General features: G+C 46.2%; 1 protein-coding gene across 1 annotated transcript in view; it reads left to right on the top strand.

The window, feature by feature from the left end:
• The window catches only part of slc11a2 (solute carrier family 11 member 2), a 30,394-nt gene that overhangs the window by 4,534 nt on the left and 10,530 nt on the right, over nt 1-15,330 (top strand). The window contains exons 4-14 of the mRNA XM_084100825.1: nt 3,792-3,904; nt 6,908-7,027; nt 7,285-7,404; nt 7,892-7,998; nt 10,806-10,876; nt 10,957-11,024; nt 11,112-11,267; nt 13,047-13,205; nt 13,299-13,385; nt 14,643-14,762; nt 14,854-15,003. Of these exons, the coding sequence (XP_083956951.1) occupies nt 3,792-3,904; nt 6,908-7,027; nt 7,285-7,404; nt 7,892-7,998; nt 10,806-10,876; nt 10,957-11,024; nt 11,112-11,267; nt 13,047-13,205; nt 13,299-13,385; nt 14,643-14,762; nt 14,854-15,003 (1,271 nt within the window). The remainder of the gene's footprint in view (nt 1-3,791; nt 3,905-6,907; nt 7,028-7,284; nt 7,405-7,891; nt 7,999-10,805; nt 10,877-10,956; nt 11,025-11,111; nt 11,268-13,046; nt 13,206-13,298; nt 13,386-14,642; nt 14,763-14,853; nt 15,004-15,330) is intronic.

Genomic DNA, 15,330 nt, shown 5'->3' on the forward strand with positions numbered 1-15,330 from the left:
GACCGTCAGCACACGCCTCCTGACACATGTGACCGTCAGCACACACACGCTCGTCTCCTGACACACGTGACCGTCAGCACACGCCTCCTGACACACATGACCGTCAGCACACACACGCTTGTCTCCTGACACACGTGACCGTCAGCACACACGCTCGTCTCCTGACACACGTGACCATCAGCACACACACGCATGTCTCCTGACACACGTGACCGTCAGCACACACGCATGTCTCCTGACACACGTGACCGTCAGCACACACGCATGTCTCCTGACACACGTGACCATCAGCACACACACGCTCGTCTCCTGACACACGTGACCGTCAGCACACACACGCTCGTCTCCTGACACACGTGACCGTCAGCACACGCCTCCTGACACACGTGACCATCAGCACACACGCATGTCTCCTGACACACATGACCGTCAGCACACGCTCGTCTCCTGACACACGTGACCATCAGCACATACGCATGTCTCCTGACACACGTGACCGTCAGCACACACACGCTCGTCTCCTGACACACGTGACCGTCAGCACACACACGCACGTCTCCTGACACACGTGACTGTCAGCACACGTTCGTCTCCTGACACACGTGACCGTCAGCACACACACGCTCGTCTCCTGACACACGTGACCGTCAGCACACACACGCTCGTCTCCTGACACACGTGACCGTCAGCACACACGCATGTCTCCTGACACACGTGACCGTCAGCACACACACGCGCCTCCTGACACACGTGACCATCAGAACACGTCTCCTGACACGCATGACCGTCAGCACACACGCATGTCTCCTGACACACGTGACCGTCAGCACACACCTGCGCCTCCTGACACACGTGACCATCAGAACACGTCTCCTGACACGCATGACCGTCAGCACATACGCACGTCTCCTGACACATGTGACCGTCAGCGCGCACACACACACACGCACGTCTCCTGACACACGTGACCGTCAGCACACACACGCGCCTCGTGACACACGTGACCATCAGAACACGTCTCCTGACACGCATGACCGTCAGCACATACGCACGTCTCCTGACACATGTGACCGTCAGCGCGCACACACACACACACGCACGTCTCCTGACACACGTGACCGTCAGCACACACATGCTCGTCTCCTGAATGAGTTTCAGTGCAGCTCAATGATTCAATGAAACCACAGGAAAACCGGTGTTGACCAGTTAATCAGATGTCTTAAACATCTTAAACAAAGAAGATTAATCTGGTTTAACTCTGGCCTGTTTCTCTGATGATCTGATGGATGTACAGTGTCTGTGAGTGTGAGTGTGTGACTGGTAGATGTATTATTGCTGTGTGTGTAAGTGAGTTTTATGAATGGCTGTCGTAACTGAGAGGAAGTCATCAGGGTAGTTTCCTCGTGTTTATGATGAACGTTGCTCTTGTGATGTCCAGGTTTATGGAGAGTCATATCCTCTTCTGAACTCAGTGACTCGGATTGCTCTGCTGTTTCCACTCTCTACACAGCATTGGGAAGCGTACTTTTAAAAGTAATGCGTTTCAATAATGGTGACTCCCAAAAAAAAAAACTAGTTTCATTACATTACATTAATGGTTTTATGTTTGCAATCTCTTTTCTTTTTTCTTTTTTTGCAAGTGTTTAAAGGTGCATGTGTCAGAATTGAGGTAAAAATATCCAAAAAATGAGCTATACGCATCAAAAGAATGAGAAGAAATAAGGGCGATGATGTCATTAAAAAAATGACAAGTTATAGTGCTGCAGAGATATCAACCTGAATTAGCATTAGCATTACTAGCCACGGCTCGACAGGTGTCGTAATACCAGTTTCGGCCATGGGAGGCGGTATGCGGGCAACATAACCACCAGCCAAACATGCAATACACGAATAACTCGCACGGCTTGTGGGCGTACTTGAACCTGATGTCAATCGTGTGGAAAGTAGCCTACTGCCCACTACTACATTCAAATAAAATCTGATAAAAAAAGGAACAGAACCAGAGTAAACATTGGCACTGCTTTCCATCGCTGGAGACAACTAATGGACATGAAAGAAATGAGGTTTGACTCCGAACTTGCAACATTTCTTTTGGATTGGTAAGTAAGATGCTGTTAGTATTTCGTTAGAAGTTTGTTTTATATGTTTGTGTAGTTTTTTCGGGAAGTTATAACATAGAAATATATCGAAGGCTGTTCGATAAACGTATATATAACGTACATAAATATAGTATTGTAATATAGTACACATATATAGCACAATCTCTATAGCTCTTTTTTTCTTGCCAACTACGTGACCTATATTATGTTTATTAAATGGCTTTCCTGAGGTAAATCTGACATAATTGTTCTCCAGCTGTGTTATTGACCTCTTCACGCTGATAAAAAACACTGATTGGTCGATATTATGTATGAGGAATACATTTTGGTAAGTCGTAGCCTACTGTATCTTTCAACAGTGTTCGTGTTTTTTTACTGTTAGTAGAGATGATCGGTTCACGTGCGCTAGGGATCTGTCGTGTAACATTTACAAGCGCCAAAGCGTAATAAAATTGACAGAATCTGAGAGCTGAGATTTTTTTATATCATAACTAACCTGGGGTGCGTTTCCCGAAAGCATCGTTAGCCAACTATGGTCGCAAGTTCCCTCGTTACCAATAGAGTTCAATGGACATTGCGATGAACTTGCGACCATAGTTGGCCAACGATGCTTTCGGGAAACGCACCCCTGCTCTGTCTAGTCTGTCGGTCTCCGTGTCCTCTTTGCTTCGCGATTTTTCTGTGCGTGAGAAAATTGATGTGTGGCGTGAGAGCGTGTGAAAAGTGTCAATTGCGTGTGTCTCACGGTGAATGCGTGAGAGTTGGCAGCTCTGGTTACGTTGGCGCTAGCTTGGTCAACATCAGCGAATGCTGTCTGTCAAATTAATTTAATTCAAACTAACAATAAAAATGTAATATGAACAAAACGAATATGAATATATTCACTGGTAAAGGTGAAGGGGAGTAGCTTGAAGATGTCATATTTCAATATCACTTGACATCAACCAACGTTCCTCTGGAGTCAAAACGTCCTCTATTAGGAGTTGGCTCGGCTTCGGCTATGGCTCTAGGGTCGTTGTGAAGGTAGGGGCGGAGCATAGAGACTATGCCGTTTCTCGTTTGTTACTCTAGTCTAGAGTAGTAGACCAATTCACTTTCTGGAGGTATACTGCCCCCATCTGGTATGGAATGTGGAGTATGACTTGATTTTTTGCCAGACATAACACATGGCACCTTTAACGCAGTAATGCCTATAAAACATACACCTTCATTTTCTTTTAAAAATACTTTTAGAATATTATCATCTTGTGAGCCCTAGAGTGATGGTTGCTGTACTAAAGATCTCTGAACAGTACGGGTTACATTACAGTGCACAGGGTTAGGGTTAAGTAACGTGTATTACTTTAAAAAGAACTGGAATAATAATGTATAAATGTATATGCTGTCATTATTGTCTGATTGCATACGTCTCTTGTCATGAGTTAACACCAACACTAAAATGTTATTTGCTTTCTGGGCAGTTTTGGGTTTGATGATGTCAGTGGAAGGAAATGAGAGATTATATTACAGGAGATCTGATCATATCTCTGGCTCATAAATGCGTGAGGATCTTTAACTGCAGGATGTTTGAGTCTTAATTTGAGTTTATGTGTTGAGGGTCATGTGACTGAAGTGTGAGAGTTTCTGCCACATCTGAAGGTTCAGTCGTTCTGACCCATTTGTCCCTCTCTCTGTGGTGTGTGTGTGTTTCAGAGAGCCCGCAGGAACCGGGCCTCTACAGTCCCGTGTCTCCTCTCCCGCAGGATCAGCCAGTCTCCACATACTTCGAGGAGAAGGTCCCCATCCCGGAGGATGACCGAGCGAAGGTAGAGGAGATCCCACATGACACCCGATCCGACCCGAGACCCGGACTGATACCCGACCTGAGAACCGACCCGAGACCTGAACCGAGAGCTGAACCGATACCGAACCGAGACACAAACCGACACCCGAACCGAGAACCAACCCGATAACCGACCCGACACCCGACACCCGAACCGAGACCTGACTGATCCCGAGACCCGAACTGAGACCTGACCCGAGACCTGACTGATCCCGAGACCCGAACCGAGACCTGACTGATCCCGAGACCCGAACCGAGACCTGACTGATCCCGAGACCCGAACCGAGACCTGACTGATCCCGAGACCCGAACCGAGACCTGACCCGAGACCTGACAGAACTCGAGACCCGAACCGAGACCTGACAGAACTCGAGACCCGAACCGAGACCTGACTGATCCCGAGACCCGAACCGAGACCTGACTGATCCCGAGACCCGAACTGAGACCTGACCCGAGACCCGAACTGAGAGCCGAGCCGAGCCGATCACCCTCAGAACTGCCCTCGGGGTCAGGGGTCGGGTCTCAGGTAGTTTTAGATAAAATAGCTTTTACCCTGGACCCTAGAAGGCCTTAATTCTTTTAAAGTATGCCAACTTTCCTTTATTCGTTTTGGGTGTTTAACAATATTTTATTTAAAACAAATGCATTCAAAATAATTTTATGACAGCATTATTATCCGCTGTCTGTCAGTCTGCGCACTCGATACTGCTGCCAAACACATTAATGTCTTGATTAATGATTTTAATGATTTTTCTTCATGAATATAATCTCTCTGAACTGAAGCTGTAAAGTACAAAAATCCTGCCAAATTCAGTTGCTATTTATTTTTTAGATATAATAATTGACACTCATTAAAACATTAAAAGGCATATTTAACTTAAAAGGCACATATTATGCAAAATTCACTATTACATGGCGTTTGAACATAAATGTGTGTTATAACCGTAATTAAACTAACTATACCTGTTCTATCTCCATACAGCGTATATTCTCTGACTCTGTGTCAAAATGAACACTGCTATTGAGAGTTTCTGTTTTGATATTCTGTGAGATGAGATTGTCCTGACTGAGCGAGAGCTCGTGAAGCTCCGCCCCCTGTGCTGGCAGCAGCAGCTCATTTGCATTTAAAGGGATACACACTAAAACACGTTTTTCTGAGCCCCAAAAAGTGACAATTTAAACATGCTGTAAAAACATATCTGTGGGGTATTTTGAGCTAAAACTTCACATACATACTCTGGGGACATCAGAGACTTATTTTACATTTTGTGAAAAGGGGCATAATAGATGCCCTTTAATGTAAATTAATTTAATAACTCCAATTAAACTTTAAATGGTGGATGTAATTTCTTCTTGATGGATTTACTCAAATATACATTAGATATTTAAGGACAGGTGAAGTAAAAATAACCAATATGTAATCGCATATATTAATGAGAACACCTCTCTAGAGTTTATAGTCACTGAAAGGCTTTTCTGAGGATAATGTGACGTTACGTGACGTTATTGTTCTCCAGCTGTTTTATTGATGGTTGAAACACTGATTGATGGATTGAGACATGATTGATTTCAGGAAGTTGTTCTGTATCTTTCAACATTCCTTCTGATGTTCATTTGCTGCTGTAACTATTAGTAAAGAGGAAGAGATGATCGGTTCATCCGTCACGCACATTAAACACACACACACACACAAACACAAACACACACATTTACTGACTGAATTTACTGATGAAACTGACAGGATTTGAAGCTGAGACTGTTTCATGTCAGTATATTGTCAGCCTATGTCAGTGAGGGTTCGTGAGAGCGAGGGATCTGTTGTTATCAGCCTCGAGTGTGTGAAGGGTCATGGGAAAGAACACACAGTGCTTTGTCAGATTGTGATGTTTATAATTATTACATTCTTCTTCATGAATTAGTCTAAAAACATCACAAATCTTGATTTCTTCAAGCTCAAACAAGAGGAACAGACTCAAGTGGAGAAATAAAGACGGAAGGGAAGTAGTGAAAGCAGTAGTGAAAACTGTACACTCGTCATGTGTTCTTGAGATCGATACGGATGCGACACTGTTACAACCCTGGCTCTAGGGATGCAACAAAGGACACAAAAACAAAAGTCTGCCAATCAAAATAAAGTTTATTTAATATTAAAAGAAAAAGGGGACTGTAGAGGCAAAAACATGTGCATCAGCATGTGCTTTACACCGACCTTTGACCTGGATCAGGATTGTGGAGAAGTGAAAGCAGAGCACGCTTATACAGACCGTCAGACTCTTGCTAGCGGTGTTTCCATCCAAAGCTGCAAAATCAACTTCTGCACCAAACTGGATAATGCATATTACATTTGTGAATAAAGCATCGTTTCCATCCTATGTGCTCAAGAGAACAAAATCTTCACTTCCTGTGAAATCGACTCAAAATATCAGTTATAATAATATTCAGTCAGGCTGTTTCTCCCTCCATCATAAACAAGTGTGTCTCGAGCGTCAGACGAAACACAGTAAACGCTGTCATGTTCTCTGGCGTTCGGATGCTGGTGTTCGGGAACACACTCGTGTGTGAGACGCTTCTGGAGGGAATTACACCAGATCATTCTGATCACACACTTTGACTCTGGCCATTAGAGATGCTGCGATGCCATTGGTCCACTGGTTACTCCAGTTATCCAATCACAGCCTCTGCTGAGGCAAATTCTCATGAGGGTTTGAGGGATCTATTTAGTAAATGTCTCTCCATTGTAGTTTATGTGCATGTCTGCTTATTGGATAAAAAATGATCCACCTCAATTAAGTGAATAACATTTTTTTAAATGTATGTACATCTTGGCGTTTCCATCCAGTGTTTTTTCATGCAATATCCCAAAATAATAGTGTTTGGAAGCTAGTGTCGTCATGCCCACGTTTCCCTGCAGTCACATGACGTGTACAGCGTGAGCGCTCTGCTGATGCATCGCTGTGTTGACTCTCGCTGCTCTTCTTCTCTCTAGATGTTCAGCTTTCGGAAACTGTGGGCTTTCACTGGCCCGGGTTTCCTGATGAGCATCGCCTACCTGGACCCGGGGAACATCGAGTCGGACCTGCAGTCCGGGGCTAAAGCAGGGTTTAAGGTGAAGGAGGGTTCATCTTCACTGGTTTATTACATGACACGCGTGTGTGTGTCTGTGTGTGTGTCTGTGTGTGTGTCTGACGTGTGTAACCTGTGTGTGTGTGTGACCTGTGTAACCTGTGTGTGTGTGAGAGTGTGAGACCTGTGTAACCTGTGTGTGTGTGTGAGACAAGACCTGACCTGACCTGTGTGTGTGTGTGTGTGTGTGTGTGTGTGTGTGTGTGTGTGTGTGTGTGTTTGTGTGTGTGTGTCCCGCAGCTGCTCTGGGTGCTCCTGGGCTCCACCATCATCGGGCTCCTGCTGCAGCGTTTGGCCGCTCGGCTCGGGGTCGTCACTGGGATGCATCTCGCCGAGGTCTGCAACCGCCACTATCCCACGGTACGTTCCTGAGCGAGACCAACAGCCTGGAGAAAGTAGTAGGCGGGGCTTGATTGTGTCTGTGGGGAATTGATTGGATGGTTGTGGTTTGCTATTGGTGGATCTCATGTGAGTGACAGATTGCCCTGCCCCCGTCATCAGAAAAGATAAGAGATGCTGCAAGAGGAAGTTATTCTGCTTCAAGATGAACATTAGTTTAAAACAATAATGATGTGCATTAGGGCTGTACGATTAATCACAATTAACATGAAATTGCGCTTAAACTGATTTGGATTATTGCGATTATGAAAACGCAAAGGCTGTGGTTATTTTTTTTAATGAAGTGTTTCCTGTTTCCTGTGCTGAAGTGTGTCCTGTGCTGAAGTGTGTCCTGTGCTGAAGTGTGTCCTGTGCTGAAGTGTGTCCTGTGCTGAAGTGTGTCCTGTGCTGAAGTGTGTCCTGTGCTGAAGTGTGTCCTGTGCTGAAAAGTGTGTCCTGTGCTGTGCAGGTGCCTCGGATCATCCTGTGGCTGATGGTAGAGTTGGCCATCATCGGCTCGGATATGCAGGAGGTCATCGGGTGCGCCATCGCCTTCAATCTGCTGTCGGTCGGCAGGTACGTCATCATGATCAAACACTGTTCTTCTAAGTGTGTGTAGGAGGTCAGCGTGTAGGAGGTCAGCGTGTAGGAGGTCAGCCTGTAGGAGGTCAGCCTGTAGGGGGTCAGCGTGTAGGAGGTCAGCCTGTAGGGGGTCAGCGTGTAGGGCTCGATGGTGTTTTAAGCCCCCAATGGCTCCTTAGAGGCAGCTAACCCTACCCTCAACCTTAAACCTACCCATCCCCTCGCTGCCTGGAAGGCGCCGTTGGGGGCTTAAAACACCAAACACCGCGTGTAGGAGGTCAGCGTGTAGGAGGTCAGCGTGTAGGAGGTCAGCGTGTAGGGGGTCAGCGTGTAGGAGGTCAGCGTGTAGGAGGTCAGCGTGTAGGAGGTCAGCCTGTAGGGGGTCAGCCTGTAGGGGGTCAGCCTGTAGGAGGTCAGCGTGTAGGAGGTCAGCCTGTAGGGGGTCAGCCTGTAGGGGGTCAGCCTGTAGGGGGTCAGCCTGTAGGGGGTCAGCGTGTAGGGGGTCAGCGTGTAGGGGGTCAGCGTGTAGGGGGTCAGCGTGTAGGGCTCGATGGTGTTTTAAGCCCCCAATGGCTCCTTAGAGGCAGCTAACCCTACCCTCAACCTTAAACCTACCCATCCCCTCGCTGCCTGGAAGGCGCCGTTGAGGGCTTAAAACACCAAACACCGCGTGTAGGAGGTCAGCGTGTAGGAGGTCAGCGTGTAGGAGGTCAGCGTGTAGGGGGTCAGCGTGTAGGGGGTCAGCGTGTAGGAGGTCAGCCTGTAGGGGGTCAGCGTGTAGGGGGTCAGCGTGTAGGGGGTCAGCGTGTAGGGGGTCAGCGTGTAGGGGGTCAGCGTGTAGGGGGTCAGCCTGTAGGAGGTCAGCCTGTAGGAGGTCAGCCTGTAGGAGGTCAGCGTGTAGGAGGTCAGCCTGTAGGAGGTCAGCGTGTAGGGGTTCAGCGTGTAGGAGGTCAGCGTGTAGGGGGTCAGCCTTTAGGGGGTCAGCGTGTAGGAGGTCAGCGTGTAGGGGGTCAGCGTGTAGGGGGTCAGCGTGTAGGGGGTCAGCGTGTAGGGGGTCAGCCTGTAGGGGGTCAGCCTGTAGGGGGTCAGCGTGTAGGGGGTCAGCGTGTAGGGCTCGATGGTGTTTTAAGCCCCCAATGGCTCCTTAGAGGCAGCTAACCCTACCCTCAACCTTAAACCTACCCTCAACCTTAAACCTACCCTCAACCTTAAACCTACCCTCAACCTTAAACCTACCCTCAACCTTAAACCTACCCTCAACCTTAAACCTACCCTCAACCTTAAACCTACCCATCCCCTCGCTGCCTGGAAGGCGCCGTTGGGGGCTTAAAACACCAAACACCGCGTGTAGGGGGTCAGCGTGTAGGAGGTCAGCGTGTAGGAGGTCAGCCTGTAGGGGGTCAGCCTGTAGGGGGTCAGCCTGTAGGGGGTCAGCCTGTAGGGGGTCAGCCTGTAGGGGGTCAGCGTGTAGGGGGTCAGCCTGTAGGGGGTCAGCCTGTAGGAGGTCAGCCTGTAGGAGGTCAGCCTGTAGGAGGTCAGCCTGTAGGAGGTCAGCCTGTAGGAGGTCAGCCTGTAGGAGGTCAGCCCCTGTAGGGGGTCAGCCCCTGTAGGGGGTCAGGGTCAGCCCCTGTAGGGGGTCAGGGTCAGCCCCTGTAGGGGGTCAGGGTCAGCCCCTGTAGGGGGTCAGGGTCAGCCCCTGTAGGGGGTCAGGGTCAGCCCCTGTAGGGGGTCAGGGTCAGCCCCTGTAGGGGGTCAGGGTCAGCCCCTGTAGGGGGTCGGCCTGTAGGGGGTCGGCGTGTAGGAGGTCGGCCTGTAGGAGGTCGGCCTGTAGGAGGTCGGCCTGTAGGAGGTCAGCCTGTAGGAGGTCAGCCTTTAAGGGGTCAGCGTGTAGGGGGTCAGCGTGTAGGGGGTCAGCCCCTGTAGGAGGTCAGCGTGTAGGGGGTCAGCCCCTGTAGGGGGTCAGCCCCTGTAGGGGGTCAGCCCCTGTAGGGGGTCAGCCCCTGTAGGGGGTCGGCGTGTAGGAGGTCGGCCTGTAGGAGGTCGGCCTGTAGGAGGTCGGCCTGTAGGAGGTCGGCCTGTAGGAGGTCAGCCTTTAAGGGGTCAGCGTGTAGGGGGTCAGCCCCTGTAGGGGGTCAGCCCCTGTAGGGGGTCAGCCCCTGTAGGGGGGTCAGCCCCTGTAGGGGGTCGGCGTGTAGGGGGTCGGCCTGTAGGGGGTCGGCGTGTAGGGGGTCGGCCTGTAGGGGGTCGGCCTGTAGGGGGTCGGCCTGTAGGGGGTCGGCGCGTAGCGGGTCGGCGCGTAGGGGGTCGGCGCGTAGGGGGTCGGCGCGTAGGGGGTCGGCGCGTAGGGGGTCGGCGCGTAGGACGTCCCCCGTGTAGGACTGCGACAAACAATTACTCAAACATTTGTGGCATCAGTTCAGTGGGACGAAACATTTATTTAAAGCTCATGTTAATCTTCCACATGCAGAGATGAGATCTATTACTGTTTCTAAGTGGAAGCACAGTGTTTTCTAGATATAAGGGCATATCAGATATATATATAGCTGATATTATTGATCAGCAACACTCTCTTAATTTCATGTCTATCACTTTCATAAAGAGAGAAACAATTGGGTTGCATCATCAATGTTGACATTTTGATATATTTTTCAACAAACCCAGTTTTTCCTCTGAAAACAATTGAAGTTGTAAATCTGATAAATAAAGAGCTCTTAACTGAATTACATTTTTTGTTAGAGGGTTTTAATGTTTGCTGTTTGAGTTTATTAGAGTTGAGGAAGCTTGTGTTTGTTCTTCTGCAGGATTCCTCTGTGGGCTGGAGTGCTGATCACCATCATCGACACGTTTGTGTTCCTGTTTCTGGACAAGTACGGTAGGTCAGCACTGAAGAGAGTTAGAGTGAAGAGAGCGACTCGTATCTCGATCTGATCATATCTGGTTTGTTTTGGTCAGGTCTGAGGAAGCTGGAGGCTTTCTTTGGGTTCCTCATCACCATCATGGCTATCAGCTTCGGCTACGAGGTTCAGTAAAGCTCGTTCCTCTGTAGACTCGCTCTGTGAGGTAGACACGTCTCTGCAGTGTTTGAGTGTGTGTGTGTGTGTTTGCAGTATGTGCGTGTGGCTCCGGACCAGGCGGAGGTTCTGAAGGGCATGTTTTTGCCGTATTGCAGCGGCTGTGGACCCGTGCAGCTCGAGCAGGCCGTCGGGATCGTTGGAGCCGTAATAATGCCTCACAACATCTATCTGCATTCTGCTCTCGTTAAGGTCAGTGAACTGCACCAGACCTGATCAGAGTTAGAGTTAGAGTTAGAGTTAGAGTTAGAGTTAGAGTTAGAGTTAGAGTTAAAGTTAGAGTTAGACCCAACCACAAACCTAACAGCACCAGACCTGATCAGCTTACATATATTGGTTTGAAGGCATAGTTTATAAAACGTTGTGCTGTTAGCAGACAGACAGACAAGAATCAGTGCAGAGTTAGCAGATGTCCTGTGACCTGACAAGCTAAACTCCATCTCAGAGTTTTCAAGCAGCATTTTCTGTATTTCTGCATAAATTTTACATTAAAGGCAACAATATACTTCAAGCGAAAGCGAAGAACTGCTGTGACATCATTTCGAACAAAATCAGGCCAAATTGAAGTTAATTTGGAGTTCGTTTCGAGAGTTTGAAACAGCTTGCCAAAGCGAAATTTCCGGAAAAGTTCGCTCCAGCTGGTAAACACCTTCACACTCCCATTGGTCAGTGGTGATGATGTAATAGGTAGGTGTGTCTCTGAGGCTCCGCCTCCCTTGAGGTGTAAATCTTCTCCGGTTCATTTCTTATGTTCAGTCCGTCGAGACACGAGTAAAAACATGAACACTGAGACGCTTTATAGCAGAAAAGCAGAACGTTTATTCTAAAAAGGGTCTTTTTTTACAAAGACAATCCAATTAAACAAAAAACACAATGTCATTTCATACTTGTATACGTTTTATACTTAATAATTTTGGTAAAATAAGTGAATAAATCAGTGAAAACATTTGTTATTACAGTAATTGGTTTTACAACTGCGCTGAATCCATCTGGGCCCGTATTCATAAAGATTCTAAGAATCCTCTCAGAAAACTCTTAATTTAGCTTAAAAACTTTTACGTAGGAGTCTTAGCTTAAGAGCAATTCGGGACTGATCTGAGAGCAACTCTGAGTAAGGAAAAGACAAAAACTTTTATCTTAGTAAGAAGGCGGGGTTGACCCCGTTGCTATGTATGACACAATCTTTTGAAGACTGTGATTGGTTGGTTGTCCAAGAAGGCGAAAAAAGTGATTTTAAGTATAGGGTCTATTCTAAGCCTTCACTTTGAAATTACATGCGTCATTTTTCCTATTTGACCGTTCTCACACACACACATTATATATATAAATCCTTATTTCATTAACCATGCTGTTAATTTCCTATAAGGTATTTGCTTGGCTTAGAATGATAAAAATTGTTCCACTCTTTCCAAATACACTGATTGTTGGCATGTCTATTTAAATGGTGGTTTGAATGTTGGTTTTAATGTATCAAACATGGAATTTTCCCAGTTGCCAAATATCGTAATGTAGTGATTACTTTCATTTCGGGCGCTATGGCATTTCTGCGCTGTGTTGGAGATATTAGCGTCTCTAAAAAGATCTGTCACAAACATGATCCCTGCATGATCTAATCTAAAGCGTCTTATTAACTCACTGTCATCCATTGTCTGCAACACATTTCTTCTCCTTCTTCGTCTTTCTGCCATTTTCTCCTCTGCTAAAGAAACTCTTAAGCCTCTTAAAAGTCCTCATCCGTGCTCCTAACAATTTTGACCTTAAGACCTCTTTTAAGGGTTAAGATGCTTTCTGAATTACTTTTTTCTTTACTAGGAGTTTTTCTTTAATTTTAAGAGTAAACGCCCACATTTCTAAGAATTTTCTTAGAATTTTGTCACTAGGAGCTACTCTTTGCATTAAGATTCTTTATGAATACGGGCCCTGATGTTTAATCTGACATATTTGGCTGATTGGTGTTTATCTTTGCTTCAGTCACGAGACATCAATCGAGGCAACAAGAAGGAGGTGAAGGAGGCCAACAAGTACTACTTCATCGAGTCCACCATCGCGCTCTTCGTCTCCTTCCTCATCAATGTTTTTGTGGTGGCCGTCTTTGCTGAGGCCTTTTATGGCAAGACAAACATGGAAGTGGTGAGGACTTATATCTGCCTCCTGTTAAAGACTCTTATATCGGTATGTTTGAGTGCGGTTCCTCTGAGCTCTTGGTTGACATGTTCCCTTCAGGGCCAGCAGTGTAATGCGTCTGGAAGTCCTCACAGCGATCTCTTCCCAGCCAACAACGAGACACTGGAAGTCGACATCTACAAAGGGGTATGACGGAACAATCCTCGGAATAATTACACAATGAATATAGTTGTGTCCAAAAGTTATATTTGGAGGAGAGATTTGTTTTTAATGACCCTACAAGTTTGATTAATACCATCAAAATATGAGGAAAATATTTCATATTTATTAAACATGTTCAATATGAGGGAAGAACAAAACACTAATCTTGGTTTATGGTATTCATTGACAAAATTATTTAGCAAAAAAGGCAAACTACAGCTATAGGTTTTATTAGACTATTTTACAAGAAAAAAAGCAGATGGGAAAAAGCACACATTGACAACAACATATTCAGTTATTAATATTTGGTTGGTTCTCTTTTGTTTTTGCATGTGGCCAAAAATGATGCACAATTTGTCATGTTTCATTGCGTTATTATCACAAATAAAACAAGCACAACTACACAATCTGATAACCTTGCCCTTCTCGTGTGCTGCATCAGACGGCGAACAGACCCTGAGGATCAGCATATTCATAACTTGATATGAGCTGAGGAGTTTGGTGATGGTGCCACCTGTGGGTCAAAAGTTCATGTTCAATAACTCGAGCTTAATAGAAAACAATTAAACTAATAGATATCACCATACTTTCCACATTTGATTGATTTACATTAAGAATTACAGACATTATGGTATAAGTTTTATGAAATATGCACTAATTTGCATACATTCCCAGAACAGAAATCTGATCATTGGATAAAGCAGGTTCATAATTCTTGTTTGATTTTGTTGATTATAGTTAAAGGTTTTTACAGAGGAGACTTTGGATAACAATCAGAAAATACTGTCAACAGACTGAAAACAAACAGATGTTCACCTTTTTTTTTCACCAAATACATTTACTCACACTGTTTAGGAGTACAATGTTGCATAAATCAGGTGAATGATATCTGAACAAACCTTCAGAATATAGATATGAATAAAAGCTTTGGTGTGTGTAAAGCTGCTGAAGTGGAGATTTCTTACTCAAACTCACCGCCTTTAAAGATTGTTTATTTTATTGCACTTCATATATTTGCGTCTGTAGATTTCACTTAAATGTGTCTTGAAGGTTTCCTTTCAGTAGTCTGAAACAGAAACAGCCCAAAATGAATCAGTGCATGAAAAAAATAGTTTTGCCTGTAGAGTGTTCCACTTTAATTCAAATAGTCACTGCAATTTTATATTCAGTCCAATACTGACGTGGTTCATGTGAGGTTTGTGTGCTTATGAATGTCCTTATTTTGTCTTCCTGTGATTGAAGGGTGTGGTTTTGGGCTGTTTTTTTGGCCCCGCTGCACTCTATATTTGGGCGATTGGGATCCTTGCGGCTGGACAGAGTTCAACTATGACGGGAACCTACTCTGGTCAGTTTGTGATGGAGGTATGTTCATCTACAGATGTACTCTTTATTTGTTCATCTAATGGCATTGCATTTGGGAATGTGCATCTGTATGAGCTGTTTTTTCTCGCAGGGTTTCCTGAACCTGCGCTGGTCTCGCTTCGCTCGCGTGTTGCTGACACGCTCCATCGCCATATTCCCCACTCTCCTGGTGGCTGTCTTTCAGGATGTGCGGCATCTCACAGGCATGAACGACTTCCTCAACGTGTTGCAGAGCATGCAGGTACACGTGTGACGCATGACGCCGTAGACGCTCCTGACGCTGTAGACGCCCTGACGCCGTAGACGCTCCTGAATCTGTAGACACTCCTGAATCTGTAGAAACTCCTGACGCCATAGACGCTCCTGATTCTGTAGACACTCCTGATTCTGTAGACACTCCTGATGTCGTAGTCACTTCTGAATCCGTAGACACTCCTGATTCTGTAGACACTCCTGACGCCGTAGACACTCCTGATTCTGTAGACACTCCTGACACCGTAGACACTTCTGATTCTGTAGATACTCCTGAATCTGTAGGCACTCCTGATTCTGTAGGCACTCCTGAATC

The sequence above is a fragment of the Abramis brama genome, assembly GCF_963993115.1.
Source record: "Abramis brama genome assembly, chromosome: 23".
In the NCBI taxonomy this organism is placed as follows: Eukaryota; Metazoa; Chordata; class Actinopteri; order Cypriniformes; family Leuciscidae; genus Abramis; species Abramis brama.